At 39.9% G+C, this 20,858-nt stretch overlaps 1 protein-coding gene across 5 annotated transcripts; it reads right to left on the reverse strand.

Moving 5' to 3' along the window:
• Positions 1–132: 132 nt before the first annotated feature.
• Positions 133–19,941, reverse strand: LOC127642945 (NLR family CARD domain-containing protein 3-like). Of its 5 annotated transcripts, XM_052125420.1 has the most exons (12): positions 19,780–19,941; positions 14,520–14,674; positions 13,430–13,634; positions 11,555–11,683; positions 11,125–11,247; positions 10,842–10,964; positions 10,559–10,681; positions 8,233–10,167; positions 7,869–8,042; positions 6,334–6,507; positions 1,549–1,595; positions 133–1,460 (listed from the first exon to the last, which is right to left on the reverse strand). In XM_052125420.1, exons 3-12 carry the CDS (start codon positions 13,600–13,602, stop codon positions 904–906), a joined length of 3,558 nt encoding a protein of 1,185 aa, XP_051981380.1. In that variant the 5' UTR covers positions 13,603–13,634; positions 14,520–14,674; positions 19,780–19,941; the 3' UTR covers positions 133–903. The 5 variants fall into 5 exon arrangements, with proteins under 5 accessions (XP_051981380.1, XP_051981374.1, XP_051981388.1 ...); XM_052125414.1 differs by lacking the exon at positions 14,520–14,674; XM_052125428.1 differs by lacking the exon at positions 19,780–19,941 and having other exon boundaries at positions 14,522–14,608.
• Between the last annotated feature and the right edge of the window lie 917 nt (positions 19,942–20,858).

Below are 20,858 nucleotides of genomic sequence, written 5' to 3' on the forward strand. Positions count from 1 at the left end.
CACATACTAATTGTTACGAACTCTTTTTTGGTCTAGGTTTAGAAGAGGTAACATTGAGATTGCGTTAAAATTGGATTGATGGTGGTGACAAGAGACAACGCTAAATGAAGTAATGCAAAGACAAAAGGGTGATTTATTATACATAAGTGTAACAAGATATAATGATAAAGATGAACAATAAGCAAATAGATATATATATATATAAATATGTGCAATTGGAATAAATATATTCTAAGTGATTAGCCCAAGAGAAATGGGACAAGAGTAAGGCCAAAGAAAAGAAAACAGATCTAACTGAATGATTAATCCTCTAACCTAAAATAAAAATAATCAGAGAAAATAAGTCTTTAGCGTCAAACGCCGTAACTTACCTACTCTATCTAACAAATACAAAACGTACTGAGGATGGCGTTCACTTTCTTACCTGGGGTGTCTAACATCAAGTTACCTAAATGTTGTACGGTGTATGTCACGTGACATCTTACCTGTCCACATTTCTCTTGGGAAGAGAACATGCCTTTAATATCAAAAAGATTAACAAACAGGGAGTAGTAATACAACGTCCCTCCACGTGAAAATGGCAAAACCAAAAGTGGCAGGGATTTAAGAATGCCACAGAACAAACAATCGTGATAAGCGCGACACAACACAGTAACAAGACAGAGGAGCCAAGAGAGATCTGCTCCCGTTCAATTTAAGAGGCCTTTTAAACACTGACTGGGAAACTTGATTGGCAGCGGAGGAGTTGACGTCATACCACTTAACGAAGATTGACATCTTCTGGAACCAATGGGAATTCAGAGAGGTAATGAACCTACGAAACTGACAGGCACACCCACAGGAACGTAACACTAATACATAGCTAGACATAAGAGTAATAACTAGTTTAGCCCTGAGTGTGTTCTATTTAGTGAAAAGTGTATTCAGTTGTGTAATCGGACACAGAGACGCAGTGGAGCCATAAACCCCAATCCCAACATAGAGGGGTTCAGTGAATGTTGTGTTAAATGTGTATAAGTGTGTGAGTGTGTGTGTGTCAGAGACGCTGAAGAAGGACAGAGTGCCGGCCGACCAGTCCACATACACGCCTACTCTGTGTGACCGGGGTGATGGGACAGGTAAGTCAGTGATGATATTATTGTAACAGACAGTGAATCTGATATCAGAGCAGATTAGACTCCAGGATTTGTCATTGTATCCAAACCAACAGTCAGTCCCTCCTTTTCTCTTGATTCCTTTATATGTAACAGATATTACAACCTCTCTCCCACTCCAATCAGTCTCCCAGTAACAGCGTCCAGTCAGACTCTCTCTACATAGAACCTGCTCAAAGCTCTCAAATCTCTCTGGATGATCAGGATAGGACTGCTTCTCTTCCACACGTGTCGCCTTTCTGTTGTCTTCAGACAGAATGAGGCGAGTATTTACGGTGTTTAGATCCATTGTGAGATCAAAGGCATCTGGACATAAGAAGAAACAAGAAATGTTCACAACGGTTCACAATACTTTTACATATGTGTGTGAGACAGAGTGAGAGATAAGACCTACATTTTCGCAGTCCTGGTGTGATCCTGAAATGGCTTCCATGGTCCAAGCTCAAGAGAAACAAATACACAGACGGTAAATATTTACTTGATAAGTGCTTTTGGATGATCTAGAACAGGGGTCGGCAACCTATGGCACATATGACAGCATTGACACGAGGAGGGGTAATCACTGGCACACCAGCAATGGCGAGAGGGGAGTAGAGCGTTTTATCAATATGAAATTTTGCACGTGCATTCCAATCTACATCTTGATGTAATCCGTCCTCATGATCGCATGTTCTCGTGAGTTGAATGGGAGGCTGAACAAAAAGTTCAAATGTGACGAGACTGCAGGATACCCAACAGACTCGTGCAGCACATGCCAGCAGTGCTTCACTTTCGGTTAATTGTGCATGTAAACGTGTCCGCTTTGCTTTAGTCAGGCTGCGTGGATGACAGTGATGTAATAAAGAAAACACCATTGTTAATCCTTGAGATGTCCAACCCAGCATTCAGTTACACCCTTCTTAAACCATGGTCACACTCAAAATAACCTTAAACGATTAAAAGAGAAAACATAAACCCACATCGTGTGGTTAAAAAATAAGAGTCTATTAAAAAATTATTTAAACTTCGAAATAACGTTTTAGGATTTTTTAGGAGCGATTCACCGAAAAGGGCTAAATAGTTGATAGGCTTGTGATGTATGAATGGGTTGCACATGTAACATGAGTTTCGTCACACTCCCATTCAGCTGATGAAAACATGCGTGATCACGAGGAAGGATTACCTCGAGATGAAGACTGGAAAGCAGGTGCGAAACACTTATAACATATAAATAAATTAGCCTGCTCCTCTCGCTGTTGCTTGAATGCTAGTGATTACCCCTCTGTGTGATTTTGAAAAATGTATGACATCATTTAAGAAATATTTCTAATTTCGTGATCAGTGATCAAATAAGCAAACATGTGACATTAACTGTGGTAACTAATTGTGTTAGAGGAAAACACACAAAACCATGTGCATGAATCAAATCAAATACAAACCAGAAACTAAATGAAACACATGGAAATCAAATACAAACAAAACCAAGGTGATCGGATCCTGGCATGAAAAAATAGTAAAAATAAAACAAGAGCAGGATCCTGACATTATTTTGCTACTGTTAGATTTTTGTTTGACTGTTTTACCAGAAATCCTCAGATGTAATAAAAAAATCAAACCCAATACCTCATGATGTGTTGATTATGGCTGTCGTGGGAAACGTCCTTAACAGTGCTTTCGGCAAATGGTCAAATTATAGTACACCAAGAAAATTTGTATTTCATAAAATTCATTCCATAATAGTGGTGAGCTGTATGGTGTTTATGTTCCAATTAACAGCAGTCAATGCCTGTCTTAGGTTAGAAAACTTCTAGTTTACTGTCGTAATCCCCGTCCCCTGATGGAGGGAATGAGATGTTGTGTCGATGTAGTGACACAAGGGGTCTCTCTTGAAAGCCTTGGTTGCCTCTGAACTTTGAGAAAAGGCCAATGAGAAATTGGCGAACAGAATTTGCATAACCCTTCCCCGAACATACGGGTATAAAAGGACGGAATCGTGCATCTGTTTAGTCAGGTTTTGTACTGAGGAGCCGAGAACAAGGTTCAGCCGCTACAGTGGTTGGTACGGTGTTGTGGCAAGAGGGACACAACATCTCGTTCCCTCCATCAGGGACCGGGGGTTACGACAGCAACCTAGACATTCCCCTTCTGTCACTCACTCGTCGTTGTGTCGATGTAGTGACACTAGGGGTCCCTACCCAATAATGCCACGACACTGAACCATGTTACGTGAACTGCTGATGCTGGTGCAAGCAAGCTGTTGCGTGCCAAAGGACATGGCACTCCAAATCATATTGTTTATTGCAAATGGATTGTTATTGTAGGCAAATTATACATTTGGGCAAAGAACAGATTTTCCTGGTTTGATACACGAGACCCTGTCCGTATGGACTAATTTGTGAGCAATTGTGAGCATGTCCCAGTCTCACAGTATAGATACATATACTCTGTGAAATTAACCTTTTACAGAGTGATACATCAACCTTTGACATATCAGGATTTGTGGTTTTAACATGCACGTACAACGTGTTATTCGGATCTACGAACTTTTCATCATTTCCTGCAATATAAAACTCCAAATTTGCAGTATCCGATATTGCTGATAAAGGCAGAATTTCTATCGCATTGGTGTCATGGTCCTCTCACTCTGTCAGTCTGGGTTTTGGTCTGACACGACCGTGGCATTATCCATCCATGTCTGTCTTTGTGTAAACACGCAGCCTCTGTTTTATTCCCTGCTGTGCGCTCTTCAGTCTGTTGTGTTTCATGTCTGAAGTGTGGCGTCTGGGTTCTGACTTCCTGTCTAGTTCTGTTTCGGTCTATGTCGGGAACCAGACATTCATACTCCTTGTCTCTGTTATTGACGTGGGTGCATCGTGCTTGTATCATCTTGGCTGCATGCACTCGCGTCAATAATCTGTCGTCTTTGTGTCTGTCTCTCACGACCGGTCATGTGGCGCAAAGTGAGCGCAATGGACGTCAGTGGTCTGCTCCCTATTTTATTTAACCGCACCTTTATTATGCACAATACAGTAAGGTGATTGTACGTTTTCTGTGAACATAAGTGAGATGTACTAAAAGTGGAACGTTTACTTGCAAAGGCCAGCTCATCTGCACAACATATCAGTACCACGAGGGATGTTGGTTGCCAGACTGACTCACTGCAGCTGTGTAGTGTCAATTAACCATTCAGAAATGCCCTGGTTCATTCTCACACTTGTGACTTCTGCCGGAGTCTCTCCTTCATCAGTGTCCGACTCTGGTTCAAACATATATGGTTGAACTCTGGTATTTATGCTGTCAGTCATATGGTTCTGATTTGTTGTTGCTATAGTGTATGCAGTATACTGTAGTGACCATCATCGGCAAGCCTCTTCTTTTTATATAAAGTTTTAGGCAGTTTCTGTGAAACTTGCTAAATAAACATTAGATAGCAATACTATGAATTATTTTTTTTATTATTTATTTTTTTTTATGTTTAGAATTTTTTAAAACTAACCTTTTTTGCCAATTTTGTCGCTTGTGAAAATCTGCTTTAAGTAATGTGAGGCAGAGAGCAGACTTTTTTTTTTTATATTTATGCTGTTCACAAGCTGTAAAGGCACAGCCCAATTCCTGAAAGGGGGCGGAAAGCAGCAGTTCATTTGCATTTAAAGAGACATGTACTAAAACGCTGTGTTTTTGATTCCACCCAAAAAGAGACATTTACAACATGGTATAATAAATTGTCCATGGGGTATTTTAAGCTGAAACTTCACAGACACATTCTGGAAACACCTAAGCAGATTGTAAATACTATAATAAATCAATAATAAATGTATCTGTTTAGAGTTGCTGTCTACTTTAGCAATATGTTTTTTTTCCTACTATTTAAAAAGTTAATTCATCTAGTTATTATGGACCAGTTCATGCTGACAACACTATATGTGTAACCGGTCCTGCTCAATCCACTCCAAACGGGATTCGAACCGGTATTTCCAGCATGGAAGGCGGGCATGCTAACGAGGAGGCTAAAGGCTATAGCTTCTAGCATCAGTTGCTAGTGCGCCTCTTGAGGTCAGGGGAGTGAAGTTTACACACACTGCACAGCACGTACCAGCTGGCTACCGTTACACATGGACCACAAAAGACAGAAATAATAGCCTACATATGTGGATACACTACACATAAAAAGACTTAATAGCCAAATATTAATACTATTTTTCTGTATTTTCATATGTTGTTTTAAGTAAATGGTGAGAGACATAATGTGGGTGACTTGACTCAATTAAGTTCTTGATTTGAAGTTTAAACAGTAATGCAAGCAAAATCTTGGCTGCACAAAATGTCACGTCACATGCCATGCAAAACTGCCTTGCTTATTTTGTTATATATTGGCTACATACCTGTCTTTAGGTTTTAAACGTGCCAGCCACCTCTTCAGTACTTAATGTTACACAGTAGTCTCTAGTAACATTCAAGAATATTTGGTTGATAGATGACAGTGCCTGTGCGCATGCGTACATATGTGAACTCTGTCTAAGTCTATGACATCAGAGGGTGCTACAGCTGCATAAAAAAATTCTTACCCTTGTCAGTCTATATTTTGTTGGACTCTGCCCTCTAGGAGTATTTACCTCAAAGGCCTTGGCCACCACCTCCCCAGTCTTGTTCTTCACAATGCGTGTCCACTCATATTTACTAAACACATCGATGCACGTGAGCAAAAATGTGTTACCATCATTTTCCTTAGAATAAGTGGACAGTTCTACCAGATTGACTTGGATCTGTGTATTGATACCAAACATCACAAACCTGTTCTTTTTTAAAAATTAGAGGCAATGGTCTGTGAAGTGTATAAGCATCTCGACTATCTTGCCAGTCTGAAACTTATTAAACACAACCTTTTGCGATTCATAAAGTTAGCATACTGTATGTATTTGGACTACTTTAAAGGTGCTTTTATGGTTCTTTTATGTCAGTTTTGGAGCTTAACAGAAATGAATATGACTAACACACAGTATCGGATTTGGATAAGGCTCGTCTGACCGATACCCGATCTGTCTAAAAACTTTGAATCGGAGCCGATACCGATCCAGGTATCGGATCGGTGCATCCCTGGTCTGGACTCCACCATGTTAAATTTATTTTACTCATCTGACATTTACAGTATTGTCCAAATCCAACAAAAACCAAGCCTCATGTATCATACTACACAACATACTTGAGTATCTCCAGTTTGCAGTTTGGATCCTCCAGTCTATCAGAGAGCAGCTTGACTCCTGATTCTCCTGGGTGATTGTAGCTGAGATCCAGCTCTTTAAGGTGTGAGGGATTTGAACTCAGAGCTGAAGACACATTATAACAGCCTTCCTCTGTCACCATACAGCCTGATAATCTGCAAACATGCACATCGACCATCAGATTCTCTACAAACAAGCAAATCATCAGTCAGAAAATCTACAAACACACACATCAAAAGTCAGATTATCTACAAACACACACGTCAACAGTCAGATAATCTACAAACACACATACAAACAGTCAGATCATCTACAAACACACGTCAACAGTCATATAATCTACAAACACACACTTTGACAGTCAGATAATCTACACACACACGTTGACAGTCAGACACTCTACAAACACACATGTCGACAGTCATATAATCAACAAACACACACGTTGACAGTCAGATAATCTACAAACAAACATGTTGACAGTCAGATAATCTACAAAAATGCAAATTGACAGTCAGATAATCTACAAACACGCACATCAAAAGTAAGATAATCTACAAACACACACGTCGACAGTCAGATAATCTACAAACACACATAAACAGTCAGATAATCTATAAACACAAGCAATGACAGTCAGATAATCTAAAAACACACACGTAAACAGTAAAATAATCTACAAACACACACGTCAACAGTCAGATTATCTACAAACACACACGTCAACAGTCAGATAATCTACAAACACACATACAAACAGTCAGATCATCTACAAACACACGTCAACAGTCATATAATCTACAAACACACACGTTGACAGTCAGATAATCTACACTCACACGTTGACAGTCAGACACTCTACAAACACACATGTCGACAGTCATATAATCAACAAACACACACGTTGACAGTCAGATAATCTACAAACAAACATGTTGACAGTCAGATAATCTACAAAAATGCAAATTGACAGTCAGATAATCTACAAACACACACGTCGACAGTCAGATAATCTACAAACACACATAAACAGTCAGATAATCTATAAACACAAGCAATGACAGTCAGATAATCTAAAAACACACACGTAAACAGTCAGATAAACTACAAACACACAACTATAGTCAGATAATCTACAAAGACATATAAACAGTCAGATAATCTACAAACATGCACATTGACAATAAAATGATCTACAAACAAACATATAAACAGTCAGATAATCTACAAACACACACACCGCAAAAAAATAATCTTCAAACACACACGTCAATAGCTGGATAATCTACAAACACACACATTGACAATAAAATAATTTACAAACACACACTTCAACAGTTGGACAATCTACAAAAAAGAATTTTTAAACTTAAAAAATAAAAGGTAAAATTAAAAAGACCTGATAATTACAAGAACTAATTTATAATTTAACAAAATTTCGAATTTATAACCATAAAGTTCTGAACAGCTAAGAACACTATCAGACATAAAAATCTTGTATTATTTAAAGTTTCACCTCAGTATCTCCAGTGTACAGTTTGGACTCTTTAGTGCATCAGAGAGCAACTTCACTCCTGAATCCAGCAGATCATTGTTACTCAGGTCCAGCTCTCTCAGGAGGGAGTTTGGGTATCGGAGAGCCGAGACCACAATTTCACAGCACCGATCAGTGAGATTACAACCAACAAGACTGAAATAGAGCAGAAACACGATAAATAAATTCCTAGCCTCATTCTACTATTGGTATTTTAATAATATTAGCTTCAGATTATTTAAGATATTCTAAAAAAAGTTAGAAAAAAGGTCCTTGGCACAACAACAGAAATTATTATTCCATTTAGAAAAGTCTCTCCACTGTAACACATGGATTTAACACTCACAGAGCTTTTCTGCAGTTCCGCACAGCTGGTATCAGCCTTCTTCTACCCTCCTCTGATGTGTTGTATTTCTGAAGATCCAGCTCATCCAAAACCTCCTCTGACATCTGGAGCATGTAGGCAATTGTTGAGCAGTGAGCAGGAGAGAGTTTATTCTCTGAATGTTTGTCTGATTTCACAAACTCCTGAATCTGTTTGTACAGAGTCTGATCTTTCATTTCAAACAGACAGAGGAACATATTGATGGATCTTTCAGTGGAGAGATGTTTGTCACCCTGTATTTTGTCTTTAATGTATTCTGTTGTTCTCTTGATGCTCTCTGAGCTGTTCGCTGTGTGTGTCAGTAGATCTTGTAAGAGTTTCTGATTAGACTCCAATGAGATGCCCAGCAGGAACCGCAGGAAAAGATCCAGGTGTCCAGTTTCACTCGTTAGTGCTTTATCTACTGCTTCCTTATGCAGACTATGCACTACATCCAAAAATTGCAATGTGTCAACATTTTTGCTTATATAATGGTAAAATAAATAGAAAGCAGCGAGAAACTCCTGGATGCTCAGATGTATGAAGCTGTAGACTTTCCTCTGGTGAATCACAGATTCCACCTTAAAGATCTCAGTGCAAATTCCAGAATACAATGAAGCATCAGTGACATCTATGCTGCTTTCTCTCAGGTCCTCCTCATAGAACATGACATTGCCTTTCATCAGCTGTTTGTACGCCAGTTCAGCAAGTTTCACAATCACTTCTCTGTTGGACTGCAGGAGTTTCTCTGGATCTCTCCCATCTTTCTCATCATACTTCTGATTCCTCATATTAATATGGATGAGCAGGAAGTGGATGTACATTTCAGTAAGAGTTTGAGGTATTTCTGCACAGCCTTCCTGTTTCAGGATGTTTTGAAGCACAGTGGATGAGATCCAACAGAAGACTGGTATGTGGCACATAATGTGGAGGCTTTTTGCTCTTCTAATGTGTGAGATGATTCTGCTGACTTGATGCTCATCACTGATTCTCTTCCTGAAATATTCCTCCTTTTGAGGGTCATTGAATCCCTGGATTTCTGTCACACGGTTGATGTATTTGGAGGGGATCTGATTGGCTGCTGCTGGTCTGGAGGTGATCCAGATGAGAGCAGAGGGAAGCAGATCTCCTTTGATGAGGTTTGACATCAACACACCCACTGGTGAAGTCTGAGTCACATCAGAAACTTTCTCAATGTCTGAAAACAGAAGTGGAATTCTGCTTTCATCCAGACCATCAAAGATGAACACAACTTTACACCCATCATAAATCTTTGATACCAGATCATGAAGTTCAGGATGAAAGTCCAGCAGAAGTTTGTGAAGACTGTACTGCTTATCTTTAATCAAGTTCAGCTCTCGAAATGAGAGCACAAACATGAAATGTACATCCTGATTTGCTTTCCCCTCAGCCCAGTCTAGAATGAACTTCTGCACAGAGACTGTTTTTCCAATTCCAGCGATGCCTTTAGTAAGAACAGTCTTTATTTTGCCTTTCCTCTCTCTTCTCTTGTCCTCACATCCTGGTAGAGATAAGTGTTTAAATATGTCATTGCAGAAGATTGGAGTGTCTTGTGAGTGCTGTGTTCTGGGTGTTTTCTCCATCTGTAAAACCTCATGTTCTTCATTCACCCCTTCTGTCTCGCCCTCGATGATGTAGAGCTGTGTGTAGATCCTGTTGAGGAGGGTTTGATTCTCTTGCAGATTGATTCCCTCAAATAAGCTCTCATAAATATTCTTCATGCTGGTTTTATGAGTGTCTTTGACTCTCTGCAAGATGTCATCCAGTGGTTGGCGAGATTCTTGCTTCATGTACCCAGTCCGCTCCACCAGGGCTCGTTTAGTGTAACAGTGAGCATAACGGGATCCTCCCATGACTTTGTGTGTTTGTAGACCAGAACTTGTTCTAGATCTCTTTCTGCACAATGGACAGTGAGAGAAACTTAATACTTCATACATTTTTAAGATTATTACAATGGCAAACTAAACTAAACTGTTACAAAGCTGTTTGTTTTGTTGTCTTCTCTCCCATGTGCTTTAGTAGAATAAATGAAACAGTGTCTATAGAAGCCATGTTTCAGAACATGGAACATATTGTATAACCATATTACAAACCAACACGGTTCATCCTGGTGATACTGACAAAAGACAACAAAACAGTATTTTAGACCTTTAGACCTTAGATCTGCTGTTTATCATTCCATCTCTAGTTCCGAGCACTGACTAGTGTTGGACAGAATAGCTTTAATACGCTGTAAGTCTTTTAGGATAAAAGCATCTGACAAATGCAAAAATGGCTAGTGTCCTACCTGGGGTGAGTAGCCATTGTGCCATCATGAAGATCAGGGGGTTCAAACAAGGAATGTTTACTCTTCATAGAAACACAGCTGGGTTCTGGAGACTCTGATCTATGTCCCACCTTTCTGGAAAAACTGAAAAAATACGAAAAATAAAGTGTTTTAGACCTATCTGCTGGTTATCATTCCATCTCTAGTCCGAGCACTGACTAGTGTTGAGCAGCATAGCTTTAATACGCTGTAAGTCTTTTAGGATAAAAGCATCTGACAAATGCAAAAATGGCTAGTGTCCTACCTGGGGTGAGTAGCCATTGTAACATCATGGAGATCAGGGGGTTCAAACAAGGAATGTTTACTCTTCATAGAAACACAGCTGGGTTCTGGAGACTCTGATCTATGTCCCACCTTTCTGGAAAAACTGAAAAAATACGAAAAATAAAGTGTTTTAGACCTATCTGCTGGTTATCATTCCATCTCTAGTCCAAGCACTGACTAGTGTTGAGCAGCATAGCTTTAATACGCTGTAAGTCTCTTGGGATAAAAGCATCTGACAAATGCAAAAATGGCTAGTGTCCTACCTGGAGTGAGTATCCACTGTTCCATCATGGAGATCAGGGGGTTCAAACAAAGATAGTTTACTCTTCATAGAAACACAGCTGGGTTCTGGAGACTCTGATCTATGTCCCACCTTTCTGGAAATACTGAAAAAAAGACGTAAGTCTCTTGTGATTAAAGCATCTGACAAATGCAAAAATGGCAGGTGTCCTACCTGGGGTGAGTAATCATTAGCCCCTTTCACACATACAGCCTTTTCCAGAAAATGTACTGCATTTTTCAGGTTAGAGGTGATGTGTGAACACTACATTTTTGAAAATACCAGTACATTTTGCTCTGGCAATTTCCCGTATCGTCTGAAGTTGTATCATTACCTACACATTTCCATATTGATGGTATGTGTAAAAAGCACATTTCCAGTAAAGGCAAACTAATGGTTTTCATATATTTTACCTGGTTGCATGTGTGAACGGGTCTACTGTTCCATCACTGAATTTAGGGGGCTCAAAAAATGATTTGTTGCTCTTCACAGAAACAGCGCTGGGCTCTGGAGATTCTAATCTCTGTTCCTCCCTGGTGATACTTACAGAAAAACAAATGAAGAAAAGTGTTTTAGACCTACAGTGAGGAAAATAAGTATTTGAACACCCTGCTATTTTGCAAGTTCTCCCACTTGGAAATCATGGAGGGGTCTGAAATTGTCATCGTAGGTGCATGTCCACTGTGAGAGACATAATCTAAAAAAAAAAATCCAGAAATCACAATGTATGATTTTTTAACTATTTATTTGTATGATACAGCTGCAAATAAGTATTTGAACACCTGTCTATCAGCTAGAATTCTGACCCTCAAAGACCTGTTAGTCTGCCTTTAAAATGTCCACCTCCATTTATTATCCTAAATTAGATGCACCTGTTTGAGGTCGTTAGCTGCATAAAGACACCTGTCCACCCCATACAATCAGTAAGAATCCAACTACTAACATGGCCAAGACCAAAGAGCTGTCCAAAGACACTAGAGACAAAATTGTACACCTCCACAAGGCTGGAAAGGGCTACGGGGAAATTGCCAAGCAGCTTGGTGAAAAAAGGTCCACTGTTGGAGCAATCATTAGAAAATGGAAGAAGCTAAACATGACTGTCAATCTCCCTCGGACTGGGGCTCCATGCAAGATCTCACCTCGTGGGGTCTCAATGATCCTAAGAAACGTGAGAAATCAGCCCAGAACTACACGGGAGGAGCTGGTCAATGACCTGAAAAGAGCTGGGACCACCGTTTCCAAGGTTACTGTTGGTAATACACTAAGACATCATGGTTTGAAATCATGCATGGCATGGAAGGTTCCCCTGCTTAAACCAGCACGTCAAGGCCCGTCTTAAGTTTGCCAATGACCATTTGGATGATCCAGAGGAGTCATGGGAGAAAGTCATGTGGTCAGATGAGACCAAAATAGAACTTTTTGGTCATAATTCCACTAACCGTGTTTGGAGGAAGAAGAATGATGAGTACCATCCCAAGAACACCATCCCTACTGTGATGCATGGGGGTGGTAGCATCATGCTTTGGGGGTGTTTTTCTGCACATGGGACAGGGCTGACTGCACTGTATTAAGGAGAGGATGACCGGGGCCATGTATTGCGAGATTTTGGGGAACAACCTCCTTCCCTCAGTTAGAGCATTGAAGATGGGTCGAGGCTGGGTCTTCCAACATGATAATGACCCGAAGCACACAGCCAGGATAACCAAGGAGTGGCTCTGTAAGAAGCATATCAAGGTTCTGGCGTGGCCTAGCCAGTCTCCAGACCTAAACCCAATAGAGAATCTTTGGAGGGAGCTCAAACTCCGTGTTTCTCAGGACAGCCCAGAAACCTGACTGATCTAGAGAAGATCTGTGTGGAGGAGTGGGCCAAAATCCCTCCTGCAGTGTGTGCAAACCTGGTGGAAAAACTACAGGAAACATTTGACCTCTGTAATTGCAAACAAAGGCTACTGTACCAAATATTAACATTGATTTTCTCAGGTGTTCAAATACTTATTTGCTGCTGTCTCATATAAATAAATAGTTAAAAAAATCATACATTGTGATTTCTGGATTTTTTTTTTTAGATTATGTCTCTCACAGTGGACATGCACCTACGATGACAATTTCAGACCCCTCCATGATTTCTAAGTGGGAGAACTTGCAAAATAGCAGGGTGTTCAAATACTTATTTTCCTCACTGTATATGCTGTTTAGCTTTCAACTCTAGTACTGAGCACTGGCTAGTGTTGTACTGTTGGGCTTTAGATAAAAATGTCTGACAAATATAAACATGGCTAGCGTCTTACCTCAATTTTCCATCACTGTATTTAGGGGGCAGTTTCCCCATGGATTGATCACACATCTTAGACACAGAGCTTGATCCTGAAGATGCTGATATTTGCATATGGTACTGATGAGCATCACACTCTTCTTCCTCTATGCAGATGTCCTTCTCTTTTATCTCCTCACGGAGACTCATTTTAGAGGCAGTTGCCCCCTATTCTCTTTTCTCTGAAAGGCATATATCAGAAGATCGATATTTTATATTTTTTGTTATTTGTAATTTTCAGTTATTTTTGTAGTTTTAGTACAAGTGTGGTAATTTGAGTGCAGTAGAAGTGCAGTATTCATCATTGGCTTTGTACTGTGTCCTATAAATGTTTTTGTGTTAGGGTTGTCATAGTCTCAGCCTCAGACCCACAGTCTGTTCTCTAACCGTCAGATGTATATTGAACACAAAATTGGAAAAATATTTCTAAATCTCCAGATGCGTCCTTTGAGAATGCACGTTAAAGAAACGTTATCCTGCAATTTCATATCATGCAGGATTCTGTAATGCAAGAAAGACTTTTATGCTGCCTTTATATGATTTTGGAGCTGGCAAGGTTCTGGCAACCATTCACTTGCAATATATGGACCTGCAGAGCTGAAATATTCTTCTAAACATCTTCATTTTTATGAAGGCGATGTTTCTTAGCAGACTGCAGGCTTCTGGTGGGAACGTAGCTCTGCAGAAATGATTATAGTTACGCTGGAGCAGATCCAGTGATTGTTCTGTATGCCAGCATCAGAGCCTTGAATTCGATACATGCATCAACCAGCAGCCAGTGAAGAGAGACAAGGAGTGGTGAAACATGCACTCTCTTTGGTTCATTAAAGATCAGATGTGCTGCTGCATTCTGGATCATTTGCAGGGGTCTAACTATGCATGCAGGAAGGCCTGCAATGAGAGTGTTGCATTAGTCTAGTCTAGTTATGACAAGTGACTAAACAAGAAGATTTGTGGCATGTTCAGAGAGGAAGGGTTTTATCTTCCTGATATGTAGTGTGTAAATCTATATGATCGTGCTCTATTTGAGATGTGGTCTGTAAAATGTATATGTTATCGATGGTTACACCTAGATTTCTGACCACTTTGGAAGGCGTTACTGTAGTTGAACCCAGCTGCATGGTGATGTTGTGTTCAACAGCAGGGTTGGCTGGAAAGACAAGGAGTTCGGCCTTGGCTGGGTTCAGTTGCAGGGGGTGTTCCTTCATCCAGGCCAAGATGTCTGCCAAACATGCAGAGATTTCAGCAGTCACTGTGGTGTCATTAGGCTGGAAAGACAAGTAGAGCTGTGTGTCTTTGGCATAGCAGATGTAAGAGAAACCATGTGCCTGAATTATGGGTCCCAGTGATGTTGTGTATATAGAAAATAGAAGTGTCCCAAGCACTGAACCCTGAGGTACCCCATTAAGTAGCCGATGTGACTTGGACACCTCACCTCTCTAGGCTACCTTGAAGGAGCTACCTGAGAGATAGGAATTAAACAGAAAAGAGAGGGTGGAGAGTAGGATCTGATGGTTAACTGTGTCAAAGGCTGCAGAAAGGTCCAGCAGGATCAGGACGAATGAACTGGATCCAGCTTTTGGCTATTTCAGCGAATAAGTGACAGACAGCAGGGCAGTCTCGATGGAGTGTCTACTTTTAAAGCTGGACTGATTGTCATCCAGCAGCTTGTTCTGTGAGAGATAGGCAGAGATTTGATTTAAGTGGCGTAGGAGACCCCTATCCGCCGCTGAAATGCGATGAGGTCTGAGACCACCGACCACGAGTGGGGAGGGGGAGACCCCTTCTGTTCCCCAAGAATGCTGCAGGGTGTTCTGTCCGCCAGGGGCTGGAGGACTGCCTCCAATCCGCGGCTGTCATTCGTTAAAGGGTGAAGGAGTGGCCGAGTTCTAAGCTACGGCGTATCGGAGAAACGGTGAGTAAGTGTTTTTTTTCTTTCTCTCTCTCTCCTCTCTCTCTCCCACTGCCACTCCTTTTCCCCTTTTGGCCTTTTCCCTCTCTTTTAAATAAACTGTTTTGTTTTTTTGGGGGTACTGCACTGTTACCGGGAGTAACCCCCTATTTTTCATTATTGTTTCCCTCCCCCTGTCCCCTCCCAGATTCAGGAAGGCAGGGATGGCCTGCTGGCAGACAGGGTGTAAGGCACGCCTTCCCCTAGGGAAAGGGGGGGGGTGTACCTGAGAGAAAGATTATTAGAGGGCAGAGGGCTAATTTGGCTAATCAAACCTCCGAGAGGGATAAAGGCTGACTGCGGATGGTGGTGCGACAGAGGGAGAGAACATTTACGGGCAGCTGTCCGTCCTATGTGTGTGTGTTTGTTTCTTTTGGTTTATTTCTTCTTTAAACTATTATATATATATTGGCAAGCCGGTTCTCACCTCCTACTTTCCATTGAACTGCTTTACATATATATATATATATATATATATATATATAAACTCATATATAAACTAAATATCCCCTTTTCAGGACAATGTATTTTAAAGATAATTTTGTAAAAATCCAAACAACTTTACAGATTGTAAAGTTTTATTGTAAAGTGTTTCAACAATGTTTCACATGCTTGTTCAATTAACCATGAACAATTAATGAACATGCACCTGTGGAAGGGTCATTAAGACACAGCTTACAGATGTAGAGTAATTAAGCTCACAATTATAAAAAGTTAGGACAGTAAAGAGACCTTTCTACTGACTCTGAAAAACACCAAAACAAAGATGCCTAGGGTCCCTGCTCATCTGTGTGAGTGTGCATGAGGACTGCAGATGTGGCCAGGGTAATAAATTGCAATATCCGTACTGTGAGATGCATAAGACAGCGCTACAGGGAGACAGGAAGGACAGCTGATCGTCCTTGAAGTGGCAGACCATGTGTAACAATACCTACACAGGATCGGTACATCTGAATATCACAGCTGCCGGACAGGTACAGAATGGCAACAAAAACTGCCTGAGTTACACCAGGAATGCACAAGACTGTCTGCAATAGGCTGAGAGAGGCTGGACTGAGGGCTTGACATCACCGGCAACAACGTTGCCTATGGGCACAAACCCACCAGGACTGGCAAAAAGTGCTCTTCGCTGACGAGATAGTCGGACTTGCTTTTATCGTAAAAGGAATGAGCTTTGCACCGAGGCATGTACACTGGAGCGGGATCAATTTGGTGGTGGAGGGTACGTCATAGTCTGAGGCAGTGTTTCAAAGCATCGGACTGAGCTTGTTGTCGTTGCATGCAATCTCAACACTGTGCTTTACAGGGAAGACATCCTCCTCCCTCATGTGGTGCCCTACCTGCAGACTCATCCTGACATGACCCTCCAAGCATGACAATGCCACCAGCCATATGGTTCTGTGTGTGATTTCGTGCAAGACAGGAATGTCAGTGTCCTGCAATGTAGTGTAGTCCTGCAGTGAAGAGCTCGGATCTTACTTTTGATTTTGACCCCCCCTTTGTTCTTTGTTCTTTGTCATTATTCCATTTCAGTTCGTCACTTGTCTGTGAAACTTGTCAGTTTCATCTTAGTTATTGAATCTTTTATGTTCATACAAGTTTGCTGAATATAAAAGCAGTTGAAAGTGAGAGGACAATTATTTTTTTGCTGAGTTTATATCAGGATTTCCATTAACGGATGATGCAGTTCAAGTTTGATCAAAGGTCTCTCCTTTGCCTTTTTCCATATAATGAATGTGAATGGTGACTGAGGCTTTCAATCTGCCTAACATCAACTCATGCGTTCCACTGAAGAAAGTCAAACAGATTTGTAACCTAATGAGTGGGTGCACTGTAAACACTAATGCTCACAACTATACATTTTTAATAGCGAAAAATTTAATCATCCAAATTAGTTAATAAATTAAGCTTGATGAGTATTTGAAAACTGACACCTTTTCAGTAACCTGAATTATTTTATTGTTTTGAGTTTAATGAACTTGTCTCTTTAAATTTACAGCAATTTACATTTCACTGAAAATGAGTTTCCCAGCATGCTTTGAATGGCACTCAACGTAGAGGGTTAATGTTATATTAAGTGTTATATAATGTTTCTTTGAGCAAGATTTTCCTTGATATTAAGACATATGAGGTAACTGTACTATAAAAACATACTGTACATTTCAAATTGATAGGTTGGTTTAAGAAACAAATCGATAATTAAAATGTTTTTAATTTTAAATCATTGCTTCCGGCCAGCGTTGGGATGCTGTTTTAAATTAACTCACTCTTGCGTGATGTTCGTTCCTCTGTTGTATACAAAGCATGCTCTTCCAACTTCTCGTGTGAATGCGCCATAGTGCTTACGTCACTGATGCGTCAACTGCTGGCAGGAAGCAATTTTTTTAAGTTAATAAAGTTTTAATTATTGATTTGTTTCTTAAACCAACCTATTGATTGGCTTCAGAAGATATTAGTTGATCAAATAGAGTCATGTGGATTACTTCTATGCAGCCTAAATATGCCTTTTGAACCATCAAACAGCCAGCAGCCTGAAGACACCCTGGGATAGGAGCTGGGAAGGGCTGCTGCCTGCCTGTCTGCCTGTTAGCGATAGGTCGTTTGTGAACGAGATGGCTCTAAGAGCTGGCTCTTGTAGGTGAAAGTTGGGAGCCGGCTCACATATCAGAAGATACGAATCTATTTATTAAAATATAAACAAATTAAGATATGAATAATCAAAAGATTTAAATGAATAGAATAAACGAATTCAAAGAACGAAAGAAAATAATAATAATATAGTCCTAAATGCTCAAGCGCACACACATTTGTTCTGACTGTCTGCTCAGACTAACAACATCACCTGTTGTTCCTGTCAATCAGACACGCAGTGTCAACCAATGAACCAAAGAGGAGGGCGGAGCCAACTTATTATGTTGTTCAGATTGTATTAGTTTTGAATGGTTAGATTTATATGCACTTTGTTTATATACATTAAAAAGGTTATACTTAAAATGCACATGTGCTAGCATCTTTTTTACATTTATTTCAATTTGTGGGATGCTGCAGTTTTGCAAATTATTTATTTTTATTTGATATGGTTTAATATTCTATTAAAAAGTTAGAGTTTAAATGCAAATGTTTAATAGCATTTCATAACAAACCAATGCATTTTTAAATACATTGTGGTTAAGATAGAGTATGATTTCATTTAATAATTTCATAAAAATTATTTTAACACCAATTATAGTCAAACTATCGCAAACTGTTTGACTTCAAAAATTACAAAACATATTTTTTTAAAGAGCCGTTTGGGAGCCAAAAGGGCTCACTAAAAAGAGCTGGATTGCCCATCACTACTGCCAGTCTGTGTGTCTTATGTGCCGATGTGTGTTGGACTGCTGAGCGGAGGGCAAGAGAGAGGGAGGGAGGGTGTGATGGAGGGCATCGGGCTCCCGACCTGTGCTATTTGTAGCCCACCTTGGCCCTGTTTTAAGCACCCATTTTGGATCCCATATAAGTGTGCCCACATAACAAACATCAACATGGGCCTCACTAAGTGCCCACAATGTCCCCATTGTTTACCCATATGGGCTAAGATACAAGGGAGCCAGTGGACAAATTTATATGGGCCCCATATGGGTTGTCAAAGTGACAGCCAATCAAAAACCACATAGGGCCCAGATGGAAATGAATCTATGTCTGCCTGTATTCCTTTGTCTCTGACTGACTGTTGAGCAATGTTCTTATAGTTTAATGAAACTGAAACTAAAACGAAAATCTCCAAAAAATAAATAAATAAATCTCGATATGTTGCATCGCAAACATGCCATCTACTGGCCATGAGTTTCATGTGGATGTACCCACATCAAGTTATGTGCTCAATGTTTTTAAGATAAATTCATTAGTTTGATTAATCACATCATCATTGCTGTTCAAAAAATAAAGGCATTTATATTTCCACATTTGTAAGTCATTCTTGGTTGGGTGATTAATTGAAATGAATAGTTTAAGCACATTAACGTACAGTATATTATTGTGAATATATAGGCCTATATAATGTGTTGGCAGAGTGCTTAAAACATACAATAATGTACCGTCAATGTTTCATAATTTGAATGACGTCAGACGAATGATCTAGAAATATCATGATAAACAACTTGACATGATTGATTTTTAATCTTAATATTTCATAGTATTATAAACAAAAAGTCTGAGTCTGATTAAGTCTGAGTAACATACAAATAAAAACTTAAATCACTTTATAATCGTCGACGTTTCCACCATTTTGGTCTGATAGTTTGCACATTAAACTAATGATTGGGTTAGAAAAGACCAGCAAAAAAAGTCATTGTGTATATCAAAAATATCATATGGCTAAATGACGAATAACTTACCAAAAAAACATATGGAGGAGTTTAAGATGTAATCCTCGAAATGGCGTCTCTCTCTCTCTCTCTCTCTCTCTCTCTCTCTCTCTCTCTCTCTCTCTCTCTCTCTCTTACTTTCTTTTACTTTCTTTTTTGTTTAGGGGCTGAATGACTTTCCTCCACCGATGACTCTCACCTTCCGCACACAACCACGTGACTGCTTCAGTAGCGCGAATCCCTCCTTGAGCAGGTTAGTGTCATTCGATGCGGAAGTGAATTGAGACAGGGAAACAGAGGGTGAGTTCTTTTGAATTGTTAGCATGGAACAGCCAAGAAAAGAGGCTGTTCTGAAGTCTGGCTGCATTTTCAGGAGGTGTCAACAAATAAAGTAACCTTAATAATATCAAAAATGATAATAATAGCATCACATCAATAGTGATATTAATAAGAATCCTACTTGATAATAATACATCATAATAAGAATACATATTTAAATGTGTAGTTTGTGTATATTCAATGTGCAATAAGCATATATTATGCAAAATATGACATGTACTCAATGTAATACATGTGGGCTTCTTCTGTAGGTTAAGTGCATGTTCTCAGCAGTTGTCATATAATAACAACACATCCTCAATGTTGGGACATTTTCGAGCTAATCATGAGACAAATCTTCAGGAAGTGGACCAACAGCTACAAGCAGCCAAGGTATAAGACTTCTGGTCAGTCATTTATTTGTTTGTCTATTGCAGTTATGATAATAAGGCATGTTAAACTGTATACATTCATGTTTTAAAGGCTGTTATGTGTTACTGCAGTTATATTTTAAATACTTTATTGTAATGCAGGGATCAGAAATCAAATGATTGATGGGGCCTTGGTCAACATGATTGTAAAGGATAACCAGCCATTTACAATTGTTGAGTGTGTATTCAGTGTGAACAACTCTCTCTAGATTATCACATCTTCAGGTTAGTCTAACAGGCTAACAGAGCCTCTGCAGGTGAGACAGGAGTCGTGGGCGTGTCGGAATATGGGACGTGTCAAAAGGTGTTCCGATTGGCCGAGAGCACTGTCAGTTAGACTAACAGGTGGACAATAAGAAA

Source organism: Xyrauchen texanus, chromosome 1 (genome assembly GCF_025860055.1).
Source record: "Xyrauchen texanus isolate HMW12.3.18 chromosome 1, RBS_HiC_50CHRs, whole genome shotgun sequence".
NCBI lineage: Eukaryota > Metazoa > Chordata > Actinopteri > Cypriniformes > Catostomidae > Xyrauchen > Xyrauchen texanus.

Bases quoted from the DNA above. Each gene is read 5' to 3' on its own strand.
- LOC127642945 (XM_052125414.1), bottom strand. From the start codon at position 13,602: ATGAGTCTCCGTGAGGAGATAAAAGAGAAGGACATCTGCATAGAGGAA. The intron at 10,168-10,558 runs GTAGGACACTAG...TCCATTGTGCAG, and splicing joins ACAATGGCTACTCACCCCAG to AAAGAGATCTAGAACAAGTT. The intron at 8,043-8,232 runs GTGAGTGTTAAA...GCTCTATTTCAG, and splicing joins CGGAACTGCAGAAAAGCTCT to TCTTGTTGGTTGTAATCTCA.